At 38.1% G+C, this 14,248-nt stretch overlaps 2 protein-coding genes across 2 annotated transcripts; both read right to left on the bottom strand.

Moving 5' to 3' along the window:
* Positions 1–574: 574 nt before the first annotated feature.
* LOC121260348 (T-complex protein 1 subunit beta-like) lies at positions 575–7,906 on the bottom strand. Its single transcript, XM_041162184.1, has 12 exons — positions 7,748–7,906; positions 7,315–7,372; positions 7,140–7,196; positions 6,773–6,838; positions 6,456–6,567; positions 6,096–6,224; positions 4,111–4,182; positions 3,778–3,893; positions 3,416–3,492; positions 2,812–3,297; positions 1,804–2,119; positions 575–1,049 (listed from the first exon to the last, which is right to left on the bottom strand). The coding sequence occupies exons 2-12, from the start codon at positions 7,318–7,320 to the stop codon at positions 903–905; spliced, it is 1,584 nt and encodes a 527-aa protein (XP_041018118.1). The 5' UTR covers positions 7,321–7,372; positions 7,748–7,906; the 3' UTR covers positions 575–902.
* Positions 7,907–9,115: 1,209 nt separating this feature from the next.
* On the bottom strand, positions 9,116–14,248 carry LOC121260347 (L-ascorbate oxidase homolog). The gene is made up of 8 exons (XM_041162182.1): positions 13,902–14,248; positions 13,697–13,806; positions 12,077–12,347; positions 11,076–11,178; positions 10,452–10,797; positions 9,883–10,248; positions 9,662–9,740; positions 9,116–9,555 (listed from the first exon to the last, which is right to left on the bottom strand). Exons 1-8 carry the CDS (start codon positions 14,055–14,057, stop codon positions 9,343–9,345), a joined length of 1,644 nt encoding a protein of 547 aa, XP_041018116.1. The 5' UTR covers positions 14,058–14,248; the 3' UTR covers positions 9,116–9,342.

Below are 14,248 nucleotides of genomic sequence, written 5' to 3'. Positions count from 1 at the left end.
TTCAACAAAGATCTCATTTCCCAATGCATTTGGAAATAAATATAATATTGCTGAATATTGAGTACAAAAGCGCCAAGAATGGGAAGGAAAAAAAAAAACCGATTCCTCTTATTAGACCTTTGAGCCCCATTTCAGGGACCAAAAGTTTCAAGGGGTACACTGCATAAATATATACATAAGACATAAATATGTTATACATAGCGATCATTGGTCGAGGTGAACCAAGCCATAGCCTTTGATGTTGATCTAGTCCAAACCGGTCCGTCAGATAAATCTGTGCTCGGGTTGAAGAACAGAACGGCTCTGCAAGATGCATTCCATCCTAGTTGAAATTTATTGAACGTACAAAAGACACGAACTCTTGATTAGAGTGAAGCCGTGCGCCATAACCGCAGGGCCTAGCTGAAGCGGTGAATAGGAAGAATTTAAACAGATTTTAGATTCTGAATGAATGGAAGAGTCCGCAAATCATAGCTCATTTAGAGGAATTCTGGATTTCGAGGAATGTTGTTGATAAATTCATAGGCTTCAAAGGATTCCATCACTTAAGACTGCTGATACACGTTAACCTTAACAGATTATGATGATGGAATCTCATTAACGGGACCCAGGATTCCCATGTCCACAGCTCTTCTCAGAAAAAGAAAAAAACAAAAAACAAAAAATAATTTCATCAAAATTTCAACAACAAAGTGATCAAAATCCCCAGACGATTAGCCTTTCCGGCAATTCCCCCAAACCGCCTTGTAAAAAAAACAAAAAAGGAAAGAAACACTCCCAGTTTTTGAAATCAGACCATGTTCCAAAACAGTTTCATTACCGTATCCTATCCAAGATGGCAATACGTATCACAGAATTACAACAGATGTCCTTTAATTAGCCAAATGATCTAATGCACATCTTCACATCCTATTTTCTCTCTTCCGTGGAGCACAGGTGATGATTTCATCAACTCGGAGAATCATCTCAGCAGCCTCAGTGGCAGAGAGCAATACGGCCTGCTTGACTTTGAATGCTTCAGAGATTCCCAGTAGTGCCATATCTCCTACCTGTCACGAAATCAATGATCAGGAGCCAAAATTAAAGAATGCCGACTTTATTGACAAGCAAGCAACAATCCATAACTTTCCAAGCAAATAGAAGCTGAAAGCATAGGCCAAACCTGTGGTGCACTAATCGTACGAGAAATCAAATACTTCGTATACCCCACACAATGTGAGGCTAATTATGGAATAATTTGATTGTAGTCTTTTTCGATTACTAATTTTTTCATAAATCAAATATAGAGGAAAAACGACCAAGAGTTATATAGGAAAGAAGTGGAAGGGTCTAAAACCTTTAAACATCCAAATTGCATAAATTTTTTGACATGACTTTTCAGATTTATCTTTATTTAATAATAATATTCAAGTAAAATTATAAAAGAATAAAATTGATTAAATAAATGCCAGGCTGAGTCAATAGAAGCAAAAGAAACTGCTTCGAAAATAATATAGCTGGAATCTCAATCAGTCCCCCCAAAATTTTCATTTGTAATCTTTTCAGGGGTTAGAGCCCCCTTCTAAACAATCTCACAATAAATCCTTTTTTTTTTGGTATCTCACAATAAATTCTAAGGACCAGTATAAGGCACTCTGAATTTGCATTAAGCCCTGAAAGAATAAAAAAATATAGTAAGTAAAGAAGAGCGCACCCCATGGATCAATAGTTCATGTACGTTAATTTTCAAGATAGACCCACTATAAACTCCATTCAATCTGTGCATCATAAACTCCATAATACATTTTTATCTTGCATACTCACAGATCCAGAGATGACATCAATCCCTGCAGTGCATTTCTCCTTCTGGTGCTCAGCACGGAGCTGAGCAACCAACTCGGCACTGTCCAAACCAGCATTGTCGGCAATGATTGTAGGAATGGCCACTAGTGCCCGAGAAAAAGCTTCAATAGCATGAGACTTCTTCCCAGGAGTCTTACGTGCCAGTTCATCCACCTCCTTGGCCATCACCATCTCAGGCCACCCACCTCCAAGCAAAACCCTACTGTCATTGACAGTCTGTGACAGGACACACAAAGCATCATGAAGAGACCTTTCAGCCTCGTCAAGAACATGGTGGCTGCAAAAAAAAATTTACAACAAAACAATACATATTACTCAGAAAGAAACTAAATCAAAGGATCATCTTTACTTGTCAAAAGAAATCAAAAGATATCTCAGCAACAATGTTATAAGAAGGTTAATCCAAAACTAGAAAGCTGATAGAGAAACCACACATGTGAAAGTTAGACTACCTACACCGAGTCTGGTACTAGAGGTCAGGATAAAGGAAATTCTACTGGTAGAAAAGAATTGTATGTATCCACCCCTACAAACCATCAAAATAAATAAATAATAGCTACACCAGTGGCCAACACTAAAGGAAGCATGCCTGCAATATATTAGCTTCATGGTGAGGAAACTGGATGCAACTCTTTGTAGCTTAAATCCCCCCAGATAGAACACCCTTTTTGAGTAGTTCTGCCAGAATTGATAGTGACAAAGGCCATTTCAAAGAAGGTTCCTTCAAATTTTGGTTTGAACATTGGTAATAAAAATTTCAAACTTGAGAGTTGAGACAGGCAATTGGCTGCTTTAAGATTGGCACGATGCTTCAAACCAGCAACCAATTATTGCATTCCGTATTTTGAGTCTTTATCACAGACGTGCACACACAGATATACAAATTTGGAAAACATAAACACATAATTAGAACAAAGACTATCTTATTTACAGGAGAAAAACGATAAAAAAGAAAATTCAGAAAAATACCTTGCACCTCTCAATACTATTGTGCAAGCCTGACCCAATTCAACACCAGAAAAGTGGATCAACTTGTCCTCGCCAATCATAATTTCCTCAATGAGCTTGCAGTGACCAAGCTTAACCGATTCTGGATTGTCAAAAGTTGATGCAATTTCACCACCAGTAACTAAAGCAAGGCGCTCAATCCCATCAAAATCTGCATGTTCAATCGCAAGTATACCCGCATCTGCAAAAAGTTCTTCAGGAAAGTTGTAAATTAACTGTCTGTTAACAAAGCAGTTGATGCCATGAGCAATGATCTTTTGCACTTTTTCTCTCATCTTTTCCTTCTCAGCCGCTTCAATATCAGCAACCCTGGACATTGAATCAACACGGACACGGGCCCCATATATCTTCACTTTATCCGTATCCATTGCAGTGTTCGCCACCAAAATCTTTGCATTTTCTATGCGTTTCGGTTGTCCAATGCCAATTTTCTTGTCAAGAATAAATCTGAACAAGCATGCAACCCCCATTGTAAACATAAATTTCATGGAAAACCTACACGTCCATCAAGCAGAAAAGTACAGAAAAGTAGCGCATAAGAAGATTGAGAGTTTAGACACCCCACCCTTCGTCTAAAAAGGATTCCTTTAGCGATCCTCCAGGCTTCTTGATAATTTGGATGGACTCTAAGTTTGTGCTTCCCTGCCATTTGCAACATCATTATTACAAAAAAAATAAAGACAACCACCATGATATGTAACAAGAGTCAAAAGAACTCAGAGTGTAGAGCATAATCACGCCAAAGTAACATTCCTCCAGAAAAACGTATTTTAAGAAGGAAAAAATGGCTAAAAACTCGACCAAACTCAACTAATTCCTAATCCCCACTAATTGTAGTCAGTTACATCGCTAAAACTTTTTTTTTTTTTAAAAGATGGCTTGCACAAACCAGAGCTTTTTACACATCTAAATCAGCCCCAAATTTACCTTTAGCCTCATAACAGCATCCACTGCCAGTCTTGCAAAATGTTCCTTATCCTGTGATAGTATCTTGGAACTCAGAGTAGTCATTGCAATCTTCATCAAGTCTGACTTGAATTTCTCTGCATAAAATACAGTAATGGCATGCATTAAGTATACAACAAAGACTGCAGAAACCAAAGGCCCGGTCACACAGATTAGCAGTTCTCATCCATTTAAAGCACCACACTCGTACAGACTGAACAAGAAGGGGGAAATGCTGCAGTTCCCACAACCAAGAAAACATTAGAGGAAAAAATAAATGATGGATAAAAATGAATATAGAACAAAAAAACATGCCTGCATCCTCTTTATTATCCATGACTTTCTGCAACAGAGCATCACGTGCACATTCCACAGCCATTCGATAACCTAAACAATCAAATAAGTCAATAGAAACCGTTGGGTCAAAACGCATGCTGGGTTGTATGAAAATTGTGTTTTTTTAGAAGGGAAATGGGTGAATATATTGTGTTTTTTTAGAAGGAAAATTGCTTATGAAACCCTCAGGTCAAAATGCATGCTGGGTTGTAGGAGTTGATATGATAGAACAACTCTAGCTTAGAGAGAGCAAGAGAGACATTGATCAGCAGCAGCAATTCTTTTTCAGCTAGCAGCAGGCAGAAGTTACTAGCAAGGTTTTTCCAATTGGAATCTTTTTGTACTTTAAAAAATCAGCTGGAAAGCAATTCAGACTACAGAATTGAAAAGGTATATGTCATGGGAGAGCAAATAGTGACGCACAATTATTATTATTATTTTTTTTTATAAGTAAAAATATATTTTTTTTTTATAAGTCAAAAGTAAAAATATTATATATGTATTAAAGGAATAACCAAGTACACTGCATGTATACAAGAGAACACCTTGCCCCTAATAGAAAACCCCTAATAACCCAAAAAGCCCGTGAAAAACAACCCAAAATACGCCAAACTCGACCCCAACCCCTTGCTTCCCGTAGAACTAAAACTCTACCCAAAAACCCCACCCCAACCCCTAGTTTTCCCATCTTCACAATGCCCTCCCTTTAGACTTCCCTCTAGATGAGCTACCACCCTTAGCGTCGTAGTTAATTCCCGAAAAAAGATGTAACTCTCTGCTTTTCTTAAAACTTGATTTGGTTTTAAGAGCATATCTTGCCTCAATCGCAGTAATTAGTTCTTTAAATTGGTCTTCACATCCTCCATGTGAAATAGAGACACACAATTATGACATAGAAATAGTTCCATGGTGCCTCTATAGTCACAGTCACAAAATAACACAAGATTTTACAACATGGTTGCAAAGGGAAAAATGGAGTTCCAAGCTAACTAGGTGATACCTCATCCAAAAAAGTCCATTATTTGTAATCCATTTTTCCTTCTCCAGAAAAATCCTGGCATGCCCATGATTTATAAGTGGAAGCTATCCTCTTCACCAACTTATTGTTTTTTTTTTTATTAAGTAAAAATATTATATATATCAACAGGAGTAACCAAGTATACTGAATGTATACAAGAAAACATCTTACCCATATTAGAAGCCCCTAATGACCCAAAAAGCCCGTGAAAAACAACCTAAAATACACCAAGCCCGACTACAACTCCTTGTTTCCCGTAGAACTAAGACTCTACCCGAAAACCCAACCCCAACCCCTTGTTTCCATCTTCACAAGGCCTTCCCTTTAGACTTCCCTCTAGTTGAGCTACCACCCTTAGCGTCGTAGTTGATTGCCCAAGAAAGACGTTGTAACTCCCTGCTTTTCTTGAAACTTAATTTGGTTTCAAAAGCGTGACTTGCCTCAATCACAATGATTAGTTCTTTAAATTGGTCTTCACATCCTCCATGTAAAATTTCCACGAACTGTTGAATCTCATTAACTTTAGTCAGAATCCAATCCACTATTGGAGGAAGAGAGACCAGGGGAGCAACATTATCCCCAGATGCAGTATCCAACTGCACTCACAACTTATTGTTATGGTGCTCACCAAGGGTCAGGAGGCAAGTGCCATCCTTTTGTTGGGATAAGTTTCTCTCACCATTCCAAACATCATTAACATACCTAAATTACAAGGAAATTACACGAGAACCATTGATAAAAGAAGCATGTCCTTAAAGTTTTTAAGAAACTACGAGGTGACTGAAGAGATATTGTTCCTTTATAGGCATTATACACATTATGATAATAAAGCAAAAAGAGCATATCCATCCATTCATTTCGTAAACCAAGACCTCTACATGTATGTAATGCTTCACGATGCAAGCAACCTAATGGAAAGATCGCCTATAACTCAGAAAATTCAGACCTGATATTATTGTCATTGGGTGTATTTTTGCTGCAACAAGCTTTTCTGCCTCCCTCAGAAGTTCCCCAGCCAAGACAACAACGGAAGTTGTCCCATCGCCAACTTCATCATCTTGAACTTTTGAAATATCTGATTCCTGAATTAAGGATAAAAAAATAATATGCTATTGATCCAACAAATTCAAAGTTGTCCCGTTAGTTTTTTCGATGTTGGCTTGGTAGCAAACTACAGATAACTTGTACAGAACAAGCATTTGCACAAACAAAGATCTTTCCTGACCTCAAAGGAGATTATTAGTCATAAAACTCTCAAACCAGACAAATCATATATCATCAAGCACGAGAACTATTGCAAGGATACCAACAAGAACTTTAGCAGCTGGGTTGTCAATATGAAGGGACTTCAAAATGGTGGCACCATCATTTGTAACTGTGACTACACGTCCTCTACCCGTCGATTGCAAAATTTTATCCTGAACGGTACAAATCAACAATCAGGCTAAAAACTATGTTCAAACATTGGATAATGGCCTAAAATCACAGCATCTTTCATTTGAAAACACCCTAAAGTCTGAAAAAAATTGATGAGTAATTGAAAATTTCATTTTAAAAAAGATGCAGAGCTCAAGCCTCAAGCACACAGAAATATATAAAGAGGAAAAGAGTGAGAAGATTTACCATTCCCTTTGGCCCCAAGGTTGTCTTGACCAAGTCAGCAATTGCTATTGCACCAATAAACGATGCCTGAATGAAGAAAGAAATCAATTATTCTATTCACGATGAACATCAAGCAAAAGATAGATATGCTCAGTTAAGAATATTATCTCATAATCATGAAGTAACTCTGCACTAAAAATACCCAAATTTAATCAGCTCGATTTTAAAATGTTCGTTAATGGAATTCACACGCGCATACTTCATATTTTCCTTTTTAATAGCCAAAAAAAACGAGGGGATGGCAAAAAAAGAGGGGGAATTCATACAAGCATACATCCATTTTATAACCAAAAAACGTGCATATCTATCACTTTCAGACAAGCCTCACCATTCTGGCACGCTCCCCCTTTTCTTCACTGGCTTCATCTTTAAAAATTCTGTCGATCTACAAACATTCTAGACCAAATGAGACATAATGAAGTACAAAATGAAGAAACATATAATAATAACAACAAAATATTTTATAAAAAGGACCATAGAATGATTTGGCAGATTTGACGTACCGCCATGAAAGGGGATGTAAAGAAGGCTAGCTGGAACCGAGATGCTCGGACAATTTAGCTGAAGAAAGATTAACACAAGTAATTGGAACTTAAACGCTTTGTAAACCACCCTAAACTTTTCATGATGAATATAAGTGACATGTACAGCTTTTAATAAAGATTTCTTAGATGTAAAAAATGTGCTATTTACAGCATTTTCTTCTCTTTTCTTTCATTTCTGAAGAACCAAACAAAAACGAAACCATAAAAGTTGAGAAACCCTAACTTTCAGTGAAAATACAACCCATAAAATACTACAACTAAAGATTCAAGAGTGAGACTAGAAGTGGAAAGCTTGTTCTCGATACTCTCACGACAAAACGAAGAAAACGACATAGAAACCCTAACTTTCAGAAAACACGGTGAAACCCTAAGAGTTGAGTCATGCCATTACCCGATCTCGAAGATTTGGCGAAAGACGGAGAGGCTTGGCTCGATGGAGTATTTGAGAGAGAGACTGGATCCCGCCGAAAACAAAGTTACGGCGTCGCACAAGGCTTTGCTCCAGTATCTCTAGACTAGTAAAAATACAAGGCATTTGGTTATATAGTGTTAGGAGTGCCTATCATTCACAATGGACTCCCATAGCCCCATGTCTAATCTACGGAAGCTTGCTTGACTTTCAAGCAAAAGGGCATCAAAGAAACAATCCCTCCCAATAAACTCTCGATTGAGGGCGGGCCTGATATAGCGCACAAGTAGATCGCGAAGTATGGGATCTGAACTCTTTTTATACGAAGCTTTTGGGCCGAAGTCTCTCGAATTTTTCAAGAAATGGGCTTTGTTATTTTGTTTTCTCCATAGCATTTAATGGGCTTTCTGTAACCTTTTTCTTTCCTAGTAATGGGCTTTTTGTAATTGAACTTTTTTCCTTTAAAAAGGAGAAAAATTGTCCTCGTAAATTAATACTATTATATGGAATTACTATTTTGAATTAATTTTCGTGTCTTTCCCAATGTCAACGTAGTGAATATGTAGTCTTAAGAATTTTTTTTTTATTTACACAAAAAAATTGATGTGATATAAATTTAATATTTTTTTATAAAAAAATATATAGATAAAAATTCACTTAAGAATTATATTAAATCAATCAGGATAATTAAAAATAAAAAAATTCGCCACGAAGATATTGCCTTTTCTTTTCACAGTTGAACTTCACTAAAATGGGACAACAGTTGGGATCATGTAGCTGTAGCATGTATTCAGACAAGAAAAAGAGTAATACTATCATCAATTTTATCATTATCTTCTCATCGTCCCGTAATGTGGTATGAAATGATTGAAAATTATTTATTATATTTTATTTGTGAGTCTATCATTTATTGCCACATTAAAAGATGTTGAGAAGATAATAAAAATGATGATAAATAGATTTACCGTGTAGTTGTCGCATGTAAGTGGCTCGCTGGCACTACAAGGGAATGACACGAATTTCACATAATATATAGCAACTATCAATGAGAATGTACAGCTATGTAACATTACCGAATTAATGCAAATCCATAGAAACAAGTGGTATCAAAATTAACGACAGGATGAATATTGAACTAAAAGTTCCTTTTTATAGGACAAACAAGTAAGGATATGCCATTGCAGTAATGTTCAACATTAATGAATCAAATAGAATAGGTCCAATGCTTTATATTCGAGAAACACTGCTACAGTCATAAAGAGATTTTACAAAGATTATAAACACACAAATGGTTGAAAAACTTGAAGAAACAAGAGCCCAACTCACATTATATATATATAATTCCAACGCTGCTATGAAAACTTGAATGATAAACAAAAGGGGGATACAGTATTTCTGGAAAAAGAATGAGACCTTGAGCTAAGGTCATTTCAGAGTTCTAATTATATATTTGCATTATCGCATGCACTACGTACATAACCAAATAATAAAATATATTAGAAGCAATGCGCTGCTCTTCAGCCCTCTAAGTCGTTTTTCCTACCCAACTGTGGACCATTTTCTTCTTAGCTAGTAGCTCAGAGAGGTCGTGTGCGTCGGCCTGCAGCCCTACCACAAACAAGTGCATTCTTTGGGATGGGGTATTCATCCCTAAGTGAAGTTGATGCAGTATAAACGCGCATATAGAATTGTTGTCCAAGATATTGTCGTGCCCAGAACTCGGATCTCACGTTCCACATTCCTACATTATCAAGAGCCACATATATAGCAGTCCATGACTTGGGATATACCTGCACTCACCAAACATGAATAAAACATTATGTTTATATACTTACTTTCTAGCTTTCTTTGGGCTATATAGGAAAAAAACAGAAATGGCGTTGAAAGTACTCTCACCTGAGTGGTGCAACGTGCAACTGCATCTCGGAGATTGTACTGATCTCTACTAGCTGTAGTCCACTCCCCTCCGTCCATACTGCATTGCATTGTTTTTGGATATTAATCAAAAAAAGAAAATTAATCCAAAAAAAAGAAGGCAAGAAACATACACCATAGGTAGACCAAATGACCTCGAGCAAGGAGTCTATATGTTATGCATATTAATATGGTGAACTTACCCGACTACCCAGAAAGAATAGCCACTAAGGTGCCAGCTCTGAACTATATCCTCAGGGTTTTCGAACACAATCTCGACAAATGCTCTGTAGTCAAGGCCCAACACTGATGTATCAAGGTAGATTCCACCACCAGTAGGGTTGTCAGATATACTTCCAACGCGGAAAACACCTCCAATTTTGAAGTAATCAGCAAGTTTAAGGGGAGTGTCTGCTGGGATAAACGACACACTGTTAACTGCATATCTTTGCTTGCCGTCGACTTGACCAGCGGAACTTTGTAGCCTGATAGTTTTGGTTGTGTTGATGAGACCATAGTGATATGAGCCTTGCGGGTTTGGCCTTGGTCCGCTTGCAGTAAGATTAGTCCTGAAATTGGTACGATGATTAGCTGTATACATAAAGTACACATAGGTTGTGACAATTTTGTTATCTTCAGAGGGTAATTGACTACAGAAGTGATGCAAATGGTTAGGTGACTGTCTAATTAAACAGCGAGGCCTAGATTCTTATGTGCTTGCAGTTTTCCAGCAGCCAACATAAATAAGAATGGAGGAATGACAACAGCGTACCTGATAGAGCGGGCCTGGTTCAAAGACCAATCAATTTGGATGGTAGGCCCACCAGGGGGTGGGCCTGAGACTTGGCCAGCAGAGTTGCTGTAGCGAAGAATGGCGGTGGTGGTGAGGATCTGAGAGGTGAAACGAGAGGAAACCACAACATAATAATCTTGTGCAGGCTGATCAGCCGTCACTAGAACAGAGTAAGATTGGCCAGGATGAACATCAAGCGAGGAGTATGTAGTCTGAAGGGTGTGAGTTCCTTCTACTTCCACCAACGTCAACTTGTGGTTTTGAATGCGGAAGTTGAGGGAATTTTCCAACCCCACATTTGATATTCTAAGCCTGTAAGTCTTTCCTGCAAATGGGCAATGGCAAAATACGTTGTCACCCATGAATGGTAATTGAAAACGAGATAATTATTGGTTAAAGATATCATTAACATTTCAATGATTGGGACCGTAAAGGACTGAAGGAGAAAACAAAACAAGGTCATCCCGTGAACTTTTATCGTTTGAGGGGTCTTTCTCCTCATATTCGCAACACGCATGCAGTCCAATATATTTAAGACAAATCCAAGGAAGAAATTTCCAATATATGACAAGATTTGACGGAACAGAGAGCGGGAGGACATACCTTGTTCAACGTTAAAAGAAGCACCACCGGGCCCGCGACCGTTTATAAGGATACCATCAGGGAAAGGCAACTTCTTACCGCGATCCAGGATAGCCTTCATGTCCTACACACAAACATAAGTAAATTCATCACAAAAAGCAGAAAGTGATTCCAACCATTCAATTTATGGAGTTTCAACCGACACGTGCTGGTCCCGAATGCGACAAACAAGCTGGACCTGCCGCCTGCGTGGGGCGTGGGGCGTGGGACTACAAGCTTGAAAATTCCAAAAAAACATCATTAATTAGGTGGTTACTGGGATTCACCGATTTGGATTTATCGTGATCTGCGATATGTAACAAGCCATGTCAGCATGTACTTAGTAACAAATCAGGTGGCCAAAAGACGAGCATCCTCATCAATGGATTCGTATGCCAAGTGTGATGATGCTCTCATTTACTGACAGATGAATCAGATGCCATTCAGAATTGCTAACAAGTGTCATGATGCTCTCAATTTACTCGAATGTGTGTTTTGAACTAGCATTACTGTGAAATTGTAGTATTTTTTAACCGAAATCAGTAGTGGCCCAGTGGGTTCGTGCGTTGAAGATCCAACGACAACTAAAAGGGTCAGGAAAACAGCTGGCCGCAGACAAGAAGTTAAATGTTGATAATTCACGTCAAGGAACCCATACGCCACCGACCGACACAATCACAAAGATCAAAATCCAGAGAATCTTCCGCTCATCTGGCTGACAGAATCGACTGTCAGTTAGATGAGCGGGAGATTGATAGAAATATTCTCTTATTATTTATTATTTTATTATTATTTAATATTATTCAATATTCAATCATTATTTTCTCATTATTATTGAGAGCACCTACCCAAACGCAAACTAGCAGAGTAGTCCCCAGTAATTATTTAAAAAAAGGGGGCAGACTACTTCAAATCAACTTTCTGTATTTTTAATCGATTTAGAAGAAGTTTTCGTACTGAAATGGAGGTAGAAGTAAAATTACCGTGTGATTGGCCTTGTACCAATCTCCAATAAGAACAGTGTAATCACCGGCGGGGTCAGGGAAGGGAACAGGGATTCTTGGCCTACTTAGGATCCTGATCCCTCCAAACCCACCAGCAGCCTTATGGAATGCCAGAGAGGGAAAGTAGTAAAAGCTCCCAATCTGATCCTTCACTTGCAGAATATACGTGAAGTTCTTCCCCGGTGGTATTGGGCATGTTGTTCCGTATACCCCATCCTCAAAGGAATTCCTCCTATTTTGAACACCGTTCCTATGGTTGTCACAGGACAAAAACAGGCCAGCCTCACAATATCATACATGTCAAGCGAAAAAAAATTAAAACCTACAAATTAAAAGGTATAATTCGATTTTAGAATTTTATGCACCGGTTATTATTTACTTTTATACTCTATATTTATAATTTTTTTTTATTTTATAAGATATAGAGGTATTTTTTATAAGATATAGAATGTAGAATCGTAAATAATAACTGATAAGATGAATTTTTTAAAAATTTAAATTTGCACATGTACAGTTCAATATCCACTGATGTTGTCACACTGATGTCGGAGGTAAAGCATATAGTAAAAGGGACCGGAAGCCGCCCTAATTATTAGCCGCTTGCAGTCACGTAATCATGCAAATGTAAAGGGTGCTTGTTGTTGCGTAACGTAGCCTAAGATGACTTGTAACTTCTAAGCAAAATAACTAACCCACTTGCCTAATATTAAACTAATAGCAATAATAACTAAATCCAAAGACAAAGGTCACAATCTCTGGTCCTTTGAGTTGGGTGGTGTATACTCTTATCCCAAAACCCCCCGCGTGGAAAACAGCATATAAGTGGACCACAACATTAATACTCTTAATAAAGTAACTTAACAAACATTCAAATGTTTCTCACTAATCCCCCCCCCCCCCCTCCCTCCCCCCCCCAACTGAATCATGGATAAGTCGCTCTGTTTATAGAAAGTTCATGCAATGGGGGCGAGGCAATGATGATGGTAACCGTGAATTTAAAAAAATAGAATAACGCTACAGTCGCTTCCACTCTCACGACTACAATTATTATTTTTTAAAAAATATATATATTTTGAATCCGAGCTAAATAGCCAGATCTAGATCAGATCAGTTGGGGGGAAAAATAACATTTTTTCATCCTTAGAAAGATGTGAACACATATTTTTCATATATTGAGAGTGTAAAGGATATTTTTTTAAAATATAATATTTTTTATAAGTATAATTTGATAATAAAGGTAGAAAGTGTGCAAATGCTGTAGTGTAAAGTTTTTATTTTTTCATCTCTGTATATAATGTAATGTGACATTAGACAATGTTTTTTTGCCCACACACTCTCTAAACCATAAATCAAATAAAGCCGGAGATCTGATCAAAAAAATATATATAAAGCCGGAGATGTACGTGGAGAAACAGGCCACGTTCGGTGTAAACCTAGGTAAATACAAATATGCCCTTGGGAATGCAGTGCCGTACAAGAATACAAATGAAAAGACCTAAATTTGTCTTTTAACAAAGGCGCGCTAATCACTGTAAATGATATTTGTATGCAAGGAGGGAAAGTGAGAGAGGGAGAGGGAGAGAGAGAGAGAGAGAGTACCAGGAGAGGAGGAAGGGCTCGTCCAAGCTGTTAAAGACATTGATAATGAGATTGTCATTGGTAACGGAGTGAATATCAGGGCCTGGGAATTGTCCATTGATGAGTATTCCCTACAAAAGTGTTTTTTGGTGTCAATTCGCATTAGATCAAACACAACCCAGATCGCAAAAACGCCACCAAAATCGATCAGATCTGAACCACAAACCTGTTGGCGAACGCCAAGTGGGTATATGTCACCGTAAGTGACATTCCAGTTGAAGAACCTATAGGGATCTTCAGCACCAACGAGGGCAAGGAAGAGAGAAACCGTGACACATAGCAGGGCACTAAGTGCACCTCCTCCCGCTAAGTTAAGCGGCATTTCTTCAACCAAGTGAAGAGCAGAGAATATTGCCTTTGCCCAGCTCTCTGTGTGCTTGAGTTGTGCCAGTCAGGAAAGGCTGAAAGAGAGAGAAAATTAGGGAAGACTAGTGTTTTAAAGAGGAGGCAGAGGTCGGGAAGCGAAGAGGGAAATGGCACGTATTTAAGTGCGGTAATGAGGTGGTGATGTGT

The sequence above is a fragment of the Juglans microcarpa x Juglans regia genome, chromosome 4D (assembly GCF_004785595.1).
Source record: "Juglans microcarpa x Juglans regia isolate MS1-56 chromosome 4D, Jm3101_v1.0, whole genome shotgun sequence".
Classification (NCBI taxonomy): domain Eukaryota; kingdom Viridiplantae; phylum Streptophyta; class Magnoliopsida; order Fagales; family Juglandaceae; genus Juglans; species Juglans microcarpa x Juglans regia.
This window is presented reverse-complemented; position numbering and strand designations above follow the sequence as displayed.

Bases quoted from the DNA above. Each gene is read 5' to 3' on its own strand.
- LOC121260347 (XM_041162182.1), bottom strand. From the start codon at position 14,057: ATGCCGCTTAACTTAGCGGGAGGAGGTGCACTTAGTGCCCTGCTATGT. The intron at 13,807-13,901 runs GTTTGTGGTTCA...ACACTTTTGTAG, and splicing joins CACTTGGCGTTCGCCAACAG to GGAATACTCATCAATGGACA. The intron at 11,179-12,076 runs GTAATTTTACTT...GTTTGTGTGTAG, and splicing joins GGTACAAGGCCAATCACACG to GACATGAAGGCTATCCTGGA.
- LOC121260348 (XM_041162184.1), bottom strand. The intron at 6,839-7,139 runs GTGAGGCTTGTC...TTCTTCATTCAG, and splicing joins AGGGGGAGCGTGCCAGAATG to GCATCGTTTATTGGTGCAAT. The intron at 3,493-3,777 runs GTAAATTTGGGG...TGCAAATGGCAG, and splicing joins ATGCTGTTATGAGGCTAAAG to GGAAGCACAAACTTAGAGTC.